General features: G+C 41.5%; 1 protein-coding gene across 16 annotated transcripts in view; it reads right to left on the bottom strand.

The window, feature by feature from the left end:
• The window catches only part of ATP2B2 (ATPase plasma membrane Ca2+ transporting 2), a 450,624-nt gene that overhangs the window by 49,963 nt on the left and 388,132 nt on the right, over window positions 1–12,529 (bottom strand). For all 16 annotated transcript variants that reach the window (XM_036030810.1, XM_036030815.1, XM_028517969.2 and 13 more), the window contains 2 exons: window positions 11,343–11,557; window positions 7,810–8,052 (listed from right to left, as the gene is read on the bottom strand). In XM_036030810.1, the coding sequence (XP_035886703.1) occupies window positions 7,810–8,052; window positions 11,343–11,557 (458 nt within the window). The remainder of the gene's footprint in view (window positions 1–7,809; window positions 8,053–11,342; window positions 11,558–12,529) is intronic.

Genomic DNA, 12,529 nt, shown 5'->3' with positions numbered 1-12,529 from the left:
AAAACTACAAAGTAGCTCTGTGATTAGAATCTGGCCAAATGGCAGAGCCTGTTAGAAAAATGGTTAGGTCTTCTTCCCTAAGCTAAAATAAAAACTACATACCCAGGAGGGGATAAAAAACCTTTTAGCCCTGGTGGAGTAGCTCAGTTGTTTAGAACATCATCCTGATACGCCAAGGTTGTGGGTTTGATCCCCGGTCAGGGCACATACAAGAAACAACCAATGAATGCATAAATAAGTGGAACAACAAATTGATGTCTCTTTCTCCCTCTAAGTCAATACATTTTAAAAAATATATTAAGAATACCTTTTAAAGCCCTTGTAAAAGGATTTGTGGGTAGATCAACCTATGATGTCATTTGAGTTGCAAACCAATTCCTTCAGGAATTGAGAGCAACTGTCCTTGTCTTACACATCTTTGCAAAACTAGCTCTAGAGGCAGTTCACAGCCCACCTATTTCTTTTAGCAATCTCCCCATCCCTTCCCTCCCTGCCCCCCACCCCCATTCGTCTCAAAAGGCTTGTAAAATTAGCCTTGGGAAACCAAAGTCCTTAGAGGAATTTGCATTCCTTCCCTGTGCCTTTGAGATAAAATGTTCTACAGACTTCAGAGCTTATTCTTATCAGAAGGAAAATGAGAAACGGGGGAAAGGTCATTTGAAATTATGCGAATGGAAAAATCATATGCCTTCTCCACAAATATTAGTAGGAACAATTTTAGCCATCTGAGCATATAACCTTAACTTATTCCAACTGTTCTTTTATAATTAGTGAGCTTTATATTATAGTATCTGTCTCATGGCTGAAATGTTAAAATGAGACCACAAGGTCCCTTCATTGTCTCCGTGTGTGTGTGTCCGCACATGCATCTACGTCGTGGGCGTGTGGCCTCATCTCCCTCTGGATGTTATTACTCACATTAATTTGTAAAAGAGCTCTGTTTAATTGGCTTAAACAAACAAGCATTTATATAAATTTAGAACTCATAAAAATTCTCAAGAATGTAATAGAAACTAACTCAAATGCTTTTCAGGTTCATGTGATCTGGGAAAATATTTGGTATTAAAGCTAGTTTAAGTTGTTGATTTACATAAAATGGACATGTCTTTAAAGTTATTAGCTTTGAATATAACAAAGACATACAACTCATTTTACCTGGGTTTATGAGTCAAATGAGTTCATGTTACTTTTTACAAAATATGTCAGCAAGAAAAATTAGCTTGGGATGATGGCTGACTTTGTCTAAAATCTCAAAGTTTTGTGGGTATTCTAAACATAATTGTTGAGAACAAGTAAATTACATAGATGTAAAAAGAATAAAAAATTTTAAGGTGAACTTTTAAAATAGTTACCCAAAATCTTTTTGGTAACTGTAACCTTAAAGTTTTGCTAAGTTAAATAACGGGTTAAGTTAATGACTATCCAGTTCGTTTCTAAATAAGATAAAATAATGAAACATTAATTGCTGAACACAGGTTTGCCCATTTTTTAATTTCTTTTACAGAAGAACCAAAGAAATTTGGGTCTTTTAGTAAACATGTCTTGTACCACATTGAAAAATGTACTAAGAGAAAACATATGTTTCTAGAAATTACAAAAAAGTATTGATAAATTTGCCAAGCCACGGAATGTTAATGTAAAATTGTTTACTTCTTTATTTTCATTAGAAATTAGTGCTTTTAAGGGATATGGATTCTAATATATGTAACTAAAACTACTAGAATAAGAAAAACATCTCTGTATGCAAGGAAACACATACATCTCTGTATGTGTTTTCAGTAAAGAAGGTATAAGGGATGAAAATGTATTTTGTTAAGGGAAAAGAAAGCAATTTGTTCCAAAGTAAAGCTGGCTATTTCAAAATGGGAAGGGAGAAAATAAAAACAAATACAAAGAAAGTTATAAGATAGAAAAAGAGAAAGAGAATTTTACTTTGTGTCTACAATTTGGCTAAAAATTAAATTTGTTATGAGGGCTTAAAATAAATGTTAATATCAATAGGGTACTTAAGTAAAAGTAAAACTTAATTTTCATTCATCTGCTAAAAGGATAAAGTTTTCTGGGCTATTTGGTCTGCTCCTGACAAGAGATTAAGGAAGGTTTTCCTTCACCTTTTAAGTAATTTGCCTAGGGGAAAAAAAGTCACAGATCTTATATCTTGTCAAAATAATCACCTATGGTCAGGTGGGTACTAGACTTATAGGGGGATCACCTTGTAAGTTACCTAAATATCTAACCGCTATACTGTGCACCTGAAACTAATATGATGCTGAATGTCAACTGTAATTGAAAAAAAATCACCTGCGTTCCATTTTGTCTTTTCAGGCCTTCGATTACTTAAGTAAATCTAACTAACCTAGTCTTCTCCATATTAAAAGAGCTAAGTTTTGCTCATAACTATGTAACCTTATAAATTTGCCTGTAAAATCTCTCATTGTCACTTAAGTTAAATAGATTAAGTATTGTTTCACAGTGACCTGTGAACCTATTTAGCCAAACATTTTAAAACCTTTTTGATATTTTTTGACAAACTTCCCCCAAATCAAATCCTAAATGAATTTTTTTTTTACTTTGAATTAACTTTGGGATGTTCCAGAGGGTCCCTGGAACATCTCAAAGATTTGTTCTCTCTCCTTATAAAAAGAGAAAAAACTAATTGGGCTTATTTGATATGTTAAATCATATGGGAAGTGCTGTCAAATAAGAAGTAATACCAACACTTCTTTATGTTGTATCTGAATGGGTATATGTTATAAGCATTCTAGAAACTATAAAATTCTTGGAAATCTGGTATGTCCTGGTATAATCTCATCAGTTATAATTCTTGTTATCATCTTAAATTGTTGTATATCACAGAAATAACCAAATTTCCTTGTCAATTCCATTATAATACATCCTTATTAGACCTTTAATAATGGGTATTTAAAATCTTTTGTCATTTACAGAGTTATTTTACTCTGATGCTTTTATAAAAGTGTTCCTGCAAAAGTGCTTCTTCAAGCAGAGTCATGGAAAGAACTTCAACAAATACAGTTTTCTCAAAACTTTAAGATCTTAAAATGAACTGGGTAAGAATTTCTGGAACTAGTGGAAAAACTGGATTCAAGCAGAGCAAAAATTAGTAACATGGGACTGAATGAACTGAGGAGGAGGATTATAATTTTTATGACTTCTTATTTGAAGTATTCCTGGTTCTTTAATGTTTTGCTTTACCAGATGTAAGGAAACTTTTTCTCTTAAGCTATCAACAATTTGGTAGGACATACTCATGTGAACAAAGATCAAACATTTACTCTTTCTCCTCCTCCTTATCCCCCCAGAATTGTGTTACTCTTGGGTATTCTTTTCATGACAATATAGTTAGTTATTCACATAAGTTCAATGAGAATCTGTTTTTGGAACAGGACACAACTGGAAATATTGGCTATATTACCAAAGCTCTGACTAGAATGTCATATTTGAGAAAGATGTCCGTAGACTTGTAACAGGGTGCAGCCAAGAGGGAGGCCCAAATAGGGATTTGGAGTGGGGTCCAGAACTCAAGGTGTCCAGGATATATTGGGATGTCCTCACCCCTTCCCCTCACAGGTGTGAGTTGGGGGAAGGGACAAATGGAGAAGGGCCATTGAGAACTGTTTTGCATAGCAACAGCTTTGTAGCTAACCTCTGGCATGGTCATTGAACATATCTATAATCTTTAACTGGTTGCATAGATATGTTAAACTGCTGTGGCCATGCTCTGAGCCAGGGGGATGGAAGTAACTTCCCCCCACAGATGTAACTGGGAGGCAACTCCCCCTAGTTACAGTGCCTATGTGGGAGCTTGGAGATAATTGGCTTCATGCCATGGGGCCACACCTGCCCAGACTCACTATGGCAGCCCAGTAAAGCTGGAAGGATATGGGAGTGCTGGCAAGTGTAGCTGATTGTGGGAGGAGTCAGAAATGGGGCCGCAGAGGAAGACTGGCGCGGGTATTTAAAATGGAGACTCGGCAGCAATAGAGGAGAGAACTACTCAAGTCTTTAGCAGAGTGGGGACTCCCGCAGCCCTGTGAGAGAGAATCACCATGCGGCTTTAGCAGAGAATCGCCACTCAGCTTTGGTAGAGTGGCAACCCCCGCCTCCCTGCAGCTTTGCTGAGAGATCCACGTGGTTTTGCCAGAGTGCAGACCTCTACAGCTCTGGTAGAAGAGGACCACGTGACTTTGGGGGTGCTGCCTTAGGTCATGTGGCCTGGGAAGCAGGAGAGACATTGTTTGGAAGAAGGGTGAAAGAACTCTTTCCAGTAGGCCATGAGAAGGTGCCACATGGCTTTGGATTAACTGGAGATCCTGCCTGGATGGTGACACAGCTGATGGTGTCAGGAGCCTGGATCCTGGACGTTTGCTTCTTTTCCTGAGTTACGGTACCCCGAATTAGGGCTGGGGGAGAAGGAAGCACTGTGGGTGTTTGAGAGTATCTCAAAGGACTTTGATATTTTAATGAAGACGTTAGGTCACTACTTTAAGTCTGTATAGCATTAAATAAACATTTTCTTTCCCTTTTACAAATCTCTGGCATTGAGAGATATCTTTCCTATAAGGCAGTGGACATAACGAACCTGTGGGGTTCCTTTTGGTAATAGTATATTGTCCTCAACCCCTTCGGCCCTTTGTTCTGTAACAGACTCAGATATAACCAGATTTTAAGGCCAATAAATCCCCTTGGAAAAATTGGCCTGGTACCTTGTTTACAAGCTTCCAAGCAAAGAAATCACTATTTTTGCTGCATTTATATAAATAATCAGTCCAGCTGTAATGTGAGCAAATTAGTTTGGCTGTGGTTATCTTTGGAAAAAAGAAACGGGTATAATTGCAGTTAAAAAATTATGTTTGCATCTTTGTCTATATTAGATTTTAATCCTGTTAATTGTCTTTGAGGTTTTGTTATATACCTGTAACCTGGACTGGATCTTAAATTCTACTAGTTTCCTAAAAACTTTGGCTATGAGTATTCAAACTAATGTTTCCAATTTTCTCCCACCCTCTGATTTAGAATCACTGAGAATCACCTTAAATCTCCTTGAAAGGACTACACCAGGTCCTCCTCACTGCCCAGACAGCAGGCAGACTTCAGGGACTGGAGGCTTGTGAACACATTTCACAGCTAAAGAAGGTTCTGTCTGATATTTGGGTGCTTCCACATCAAATTGACTAGGAGGAGAATTAGTTGACACTGATGTCGACTGTTTCCTCCAAAGACGTCAGGTCAAGACTTCGAACTTTAAGTAATCATGGAACCCTCTCTTCTCTCTTTCCTGTACTCTGGCATTGGCCTAGAAAGATAACACCATAATCCATATCTCCCAGGATAGTGCTAAGAGGATAACCTTTAGAATTAGAAACTACTTTTTATTTCAGGCTAGATTTATTGTACTTCCAGAATGCACTGAAAACCTAACTGACCCCTGGTGTGAATGGGCAAGTGTACCAACCCATGCGAGTGAATCCTCTGTCAACTTGAATGAACTCATTAATAGTGTCACCTCGGTGGAAGTGGGTTGTGCTCTGACAGAATTTGTCTGTGGCAGTTAGCATTTTCCTTGGGCCTATGAATGCCTAGGTGGCTGGTGTACAACTGGGTAAGGTCTCTTAGGTTAGCTAACTGAGCCCCTAACTGTTTACCAACAAACTGAGGCACCTCATTGGTCAACTCCACTGAATCTACATTGTTGAGCTAGAAAGGACCTACCAGGAGGTGTTCCTTACTCAGGATTCACTTCCTCTGGCAGGGCCCTACTTCTCTGGTTGGGAGTAACTGTAAATGGGGTTATGGTTAGAAACCTCTCCTTAACTCTTGAAGATATTGTAGAATCCACTGCTAAGATGATAGCTGCCCAAGAAAAATCCTCAGACTCTCTGGACAAAGTCCTTCTTGATAAAAATATCCTTATCTTTTCGCTGAGCAGGAAGGAGTCTATGCTGTGGCCAACACCACCTGTTGCACCTGGATTCACAATTCTGAGGAAGTTGGAACTCAGTTAACAGAAGATGACAGAGCAAGCCACTTCAGTTAAAAAAGCGGCTCTTTCAGTGGGGTCTTTCTTTGACTCATTTGATTTTGACTGGAGGGGTGTCCAACCTTTTGGTGTCTCTGGGCCACACTGCAAGAAGAGTTGTCTTGGGTCACACATTAAATACACAAATACTAACAAACACTGATGAGCAAAAAAAAGGTTTTAAGTAAATTTACAATTTTGTGTTGGGCCGCCTTCATAGCCATCCTGGGCTGATGTGGCCTGTGGCCCATGGATTGGACACCTTAGATGGCTCCAAAGTACACTCTGGATGTTGGGAATCATCCTGTTTATAGTGGCCATAGCAGTCTACTGGAATGTTGTATTTTCTCAAGAGCTTAAAGCGCACGCTCGCAGCCACTAAGACCGGAACACCGGAAAAAGGAGGAAGAGAGTAACTGACTTTAAAATTGTGAACCCGAAGTGGTGGCCTGTGAATATCACAGATATTCAGAAAAATAAAGTCACAACCTATGCTTCACACAGACGATCAGTAAAAGCTGCGAGAGATACAGAGTGGTAGCTGAGAGTGGTTAATGCCTTCAAGTTTTATCATATCTTTCAGTTAAGCTGAGAGTCTGGTCACAGGGGCAGTTGTTAGAAAAAGCGGTAATAAGCCCAAATGGAGTCATTTGTGAAGCCCACATCACCAAACTGAGATTTAATACCTAACCTAACTGCACTTTCAGCCTCTCCCAGGAATTTAATCTTAACCAGTCAGTCTGGAATTTTCTGGGGAGCGCTAGTGAGGGAATCCACCTGATAGCTTGCTCCCATCCCCCACAGGTAGGTTACCTCAGCCTGAAACAAGCCACTTTTCCCCGTTTTGCCTATAAAAGCCTTCCTTTTGTATAGCACCTCAGATCTCCCTTTTATTTGCTAGATGGGATACTGCCTGATTCATGAATCGTTCAATAAAGCCAGTAAGATGCTTACATTTTACTCAGTTGAATTTGTGTTATTTAACACCAGGCAAGCCTGAAGGAGGTAGGACCTCACAGAGCAGAGATGAGCTGTCCCTACAGAGGCCGTTCTCACCAGCCTGCAGCCCTGCCAAGATCAGCAGAGCCCCACTGGGACCAGAAGAACCGCACAGCTAAGCCCAGCCTGAATTGCTGGCTCATGGGAATGAGAGCTAAATATAGTTTTGTTCTGAGCCACTGAATCTTGGAGTACTTTGTTATATAGCAAAAGCTAACTAATTAAAACAACTTTTTTTAGGAAGTGAACAATGACAGGATTTTAAAAGGACAATTAAGGGGGATTAATGGTGACAGAAGGAGATGTGACTTGGGTGGTGAACACATAATACATGATACAAATAAGATATTGTAGAATACACCTGAAACCTATATAATTTTATTAACCAATGTTATCCCAGTAAATTTGATAAAAATTTAAAAAAACATTCTATCATAAATAAAAGACAATTACATATATATACACACACAGGGTGAGGCAAAAGTAGGTTTATAGTTGTTTGTATGGAAAACAATACTATAATTAATAAATAATAATACAGGAATAAGCTCTGTATTTCACATACTCATAAGTGTAAACCTACTTTTACCCCACCCTGCATTTTTGGTCATACAAACATAATAACGAAGTCAAAGAGAATTCAGTCGCTTACTCTCGGATTACCCCCCAAAATTCAGCAGGATTTAGAAATACGAATTGTGTTGCTCAGCCTTCCCAGTACTTCTGCATCCCCCATGGACACTGCTCTCTGTAGTGGAGACTGTTCCACTTACCAGAATCTTGGTGGTGTAGGCGCTGTTGATGGCAATGGCATTGACCAGCAGCTCCATGGTCTTGGCGTTGATGGAGCTGGGGTCGGGGATCTCCTTGTAGTGGACATCACCGATGTAGGCCTGCACTACCGTCATGCGATTGGTCGTCAGTGTGCCTGTCTTGTCTGAGCAGATGGCCGTGGCATTGCCCATGGTCTCACAGGCGTCCAGGTGGCGTACCAGGTTGTTGTCCTTCATCATTTTCTGGGGGGAGGAGGGGCAGATGAGAGAGTGACAGTGAGAGGGAGGTGGGGTGCTGGGGGCGCTGGGTGAGCACATAGTAAGAGAGGAAGGGCTGCTGCAGTCTGTCCCTTTGCTTTCACACATGCAAAGGATCGTGGTGGCCACGGCCTTTGGCACCTGGGCTCGTTTCTGTGCCACGCTTTCCCTTCGGTTTTATTAGCTGAGCCATCTGAAAGAGTTGATTAGTTGATTCTATTAATTTGGATTATAGGAGTAATCTACATTCTTTATGCAAAAATAGGGGAAAGGATAAATTAAGGTTGGGACCTCTCTGTTTACTTCAACTATTTTTCTCTTACACCATAATATGGATAACTATTTTTTATTTATTATGAATTTTCTCAAATATATCATCTTTCACTGATGCCTGGTTTTCACTGTCACTTGGTTTCACCAAAAGTAAATATGTTTTGGAGACATATATGTTTATAGACATAAGACAATATCTGGAAAATATGAAAATAGTGTCATTATCTTTGGGTGGTAGAATTATAGGAGATTTTTATAGTCTTTGAAAAAATTTATAGATTCTATTTTTCTACAATGAATACATATTGTAACATGCATGATGAAAATCACAAATTTCTTTTAAATATAGACACATAAAAAAGAAAAAGAAGACAAATGAGCCATAATGCTACCACTCATATCTGATACTTATACATCAACATCCTTTAAAATTTGTAACAAAAATGGAATCCTACTATACATATTATATTAATTTTCTTTGCCTCCCTTTTTCTCTTCCCAGCTTCATGCTCCTGGCTTCTTCCAGGTTCTAAAGCAAGTAATGCAAACAAATTAATGCTCTAGGAGCTGTCATGCTTTGCACAGGCTCTCTCATCACACTGACCCACAGGCAAGGAGGGACATGAAAAGTTGCTAAAATTGCTGAATCAGCTGTAATTCTTTTCTGGGCCTAGGAATTTGATTTCTTTTATTCCTTCACCTCTTTATAACTATAACAAGGGTGAAAAGGAGCAGAATTAGAATACATTTAATACCAGGTCATGTTACTAAGAAATGAGTATTGGTGGGATTATGTACTATTGCAGTTGCTCTTATTGTAACCTGTGGTAATAGTAACAATAAAAATATTTTGAACAAATGATTAACAGCGATTTGACTTTGCAACACACTTTACAGTTTGCAAAATTCTTCTGCACTTATTACATATATATATATATATATATATATATATATTTGCCTGATGTTATAAGAATCCTGTGAAACCTGTGAGGATTCTTGTAATTCATTTTGGTGATTGAAGAAGCCATGGCGAAGTGACTTGACCAGGTGCCCACACCTAGTGAGGGTTAGAGCTGGGATTCGAATCCAGCTCTGTTTAACCTCACGGCCTGGTTCATTCCAGAGGACTTCCACCCATCTGTATTGCTGACCAGGGTTCGTCTACTGGGCTTAAAAGTGCCCAGGTCTGTGCTGTCTGATACAGTAGCTGGTCTGATGTGAAATAAGTGTAAAACACCCATTAAATCTTAAACACATTATAAAAAAAGTAAAATAGCTCACAAGTAATTCTTATATTAATTACATGTTAGCTTAATAATAATTTGGACATATTGAGTTAATTATGTTATTAAAATTAATTTTGCCTGTTTCTTTCTACTCTTTCTTTTTAACGTGGCTACTAGAAAATTTAATATCACACGTGCGGCTCCCATTATGTCCCTACAAGACAACACTGACCTCAGTGGTCATCTCTTTTCTTCTGACGGTGGCTTCCGGGGGGTAAGTCCAGCCCAGAGAGGGGAGCGCATGCCTCCCCCGGGTCAGAGTGCTGTACCGTGTTTATCAAGTGACTGCATAAGTAACATTATCTAAGACGGATAAAGGCACCAGGTGCCAGAGATACAAACTGTAGAAGGTGTGGAGGCCTAAAAATGTCTGTACATGATCCCCCACAAACCAACTCTGTATGACTCTCAAGGAGCAGCCCCCCACCTCCGGCCTCCCCCGCCCTGAGCTCAGCTGGTGGCTGTGAGGGTCCTGACTCATGGCTGTGTGACAGTCTCCAGCTCCAGGACCCTGCCCCTCAGGCTTTGTGTTGTGACCTGTTTGGGCTTTGGTTTGTGGGATGGAGTTTCTCTGAGAACCCTAAAACAAGGAGATGATAAGGGCTGTATCCTTTACACAGGGCTGCCACTTTCTGGCACCTGCTTAGAGATCTCTTTTCTGTATGAAATTACATCGGCGAGCCCAGCCCAAATTCCAGCTTGGAAACTGACGCTCGCTGTGCCCTCCAGCGGCTCTGCCAATGTCGCAGAGCGAATGCCTTATTTATAAGCAGACTCAGGCCTCCGCCCTCACAGGGACATCCTGGCCTCAGGGCGCTGGCAAACAGCAGCGCAGCCCTCCCTCCCAAGTGGGAAAACCACAGGGCCAAGGGCAGAGAGTGAGCCCAGGGTGTGAGGACCTGGGGGTGAGCCAGGCTTGAAGTGCCCCAAGAGGGCTGGACACACAGTAGCCACGGGGATACCAGCCCCCTCAATTCAGTGTTCAGGCTTCGAAGGTGGCCACGGGCCTGGGAGCAGAGGTGGGGGGGCTCTGCCATCAGGGCGGCACTGGAGGAGGCTCACGGCAGTCGGCGGGCAAGGGCCTGCCTGCCCTTCATTGAATTGTTTTCAAAACTTCATATTTTCAGCCCAACTCCTGAGGGGGGGCTTTCATAAAGTCAGATGTCCTTTTTGTTTTAGGCTTATTTCTTTCAAATTTTAGGAAGCAACCTGTAAGATCAGTATCACAGAAGTACTGTGGCTCCAGTGGGCCTGCCCCTATGATGGCCAGACTTCTGCCACTGCTAGGTGGGGCGTGATGGATTTGGGCCTGCATGGTGACGTCTGGATTTTATTTTTTGTTTAAAGGTGAGTTGATTGTCAATGTTTAAAAATAAGGAGAATTTACATTAAGTCCAGATTTCTTGATTCTTTTGGAAAAAAAAAGTAAAGATCTGGCAACACTGGGCCTCTGCCCCCACGAGATGATACTTGGCTGGGCCGAATAACAGTTGTCCCGTTAACCGGGGTGTGGGTTTCCAGTTTGCCACAGGCCCCTGATGACATGTGTTCTGGGTTCCTGGGTATATCTCTTTCTGAGCTTCCAATGTGTCCACTGCCTTTTTCTTAGCTTTGCTCCCGACCCCGGTCCTGGGCCCTGGACACCCCACAGACCCCCAGCTGCGGGCAACCAATCTCAGCTGCATCAGCTGGCCGGTCCTGCTCGCCACGTCTCACCTTCACAGAGTAGGCCAGCGAGATGGTGACGGCCAGAGGGAGCCCCTCGGGCACGGCGACCACCAGCACGGTCACGCCGATGATGAAGAACTTGACAAAGTACTGCACATAGACGGGCGTGCACTCGGGTAGCCACGGCTTCTTGTTGACCACAAAGGTGTCCACGGTGAAGTAGAGCACCAGGATGATCACCGTGATGGCTGACATCACCAGGCCTGCAACATGGGGTGGGAGAGACCTGCTCAGGGCCTTTCCTGGGGCTCGGGGACCCTGGGACTTGAGATGTGGTGCAAACCCTTGGCCAAAAGGGCTCTGGGGTCAGGCCAAACCTAGCTCACATACCAGCTCTGCCACTTACTTGCTTTGTGGCCTGGGGCAAGTCCTTGGTCCTCACAGAGCCTCAGATGCTCCTCTGTTCAATGCGGATATGTTTTTATTTTACCTGGTTTTGTAAGGATGAAATGCAACTACTGCATATAAAGTGCCTCGCACAGTGTCACACACACAGTAGCTGCTCAAGAAATGTGTGCTGAGTGAACGTGTGAATAAGTAAGAACTGCCTGAATAGTGCTTTCACACAGTGATGATGTGCAGTTGGTGCCATTTATTTACTCATTCATTCAGCACGAGGGACATGGCAGTAAAGAGGACAGAATCCCTACCCTTGGAAAGCTGCGATTCTAGAGGTGGAGGCAGACACGAAGCAAACACGAACAAGGTAATTCAGATACGGGTAATGCTGTGAAGAAGACTCCAGACGATGCGCTAGATTGCAATGTGGGCTGAAGATAAGAAAACAATCTAAATGTCCATTGGCAGATGAATGGGTAAAGGAAATATGGTATATACATACAAGAGAATATTATTCAGTCATCAAAAGAAGAAAATCCTGCTGTTTGACACAATGTGGATGGACCTAGAGGACATTCTGCTACGTGAAATAAGGCAGACAGAGAAGGACTTGCATGAGGAAACTAAAACAAGCAAATTCATAGAAATGGAGAACGGAAGGGTAGTTGCAGGGGCTGCAGGGAGAGGAGAAGAGGGAGCTGTGTTTTGGTGAGTATGAAGTTTCAGTTTTGCAAGATGAGTAAGTTCTAGAGCTCTGCTGTACAACACAGTGCCCACAGTTAACAATATGATTATACACTTCAAAACTGGTTAAGAGGATTGGCCTGTTGAGTGTT

This window comes from Phyllostomus discolor, chromosome 7, assembly GCF_004126475.2.
Source record: "Phyllostomus discolor isolate MPI-MPIP mPhyDis1 chromosome 7, mPhyDis1.pri.v3, whole genome shotgun sequence".
In the NCBI taxonomy this organism is placed as follows: Eukaryota; Metazoa; Chordata; class Mammalia; order Chiroptera; family Phyllostomidae; genus Phyllostomus; species Phyllostomus discolor.
The sequence above is the reverse complement of the archived record's forward strand: the minus strand, read 5'-3'. Positions and strand labels throughout refer to the sequence as shown.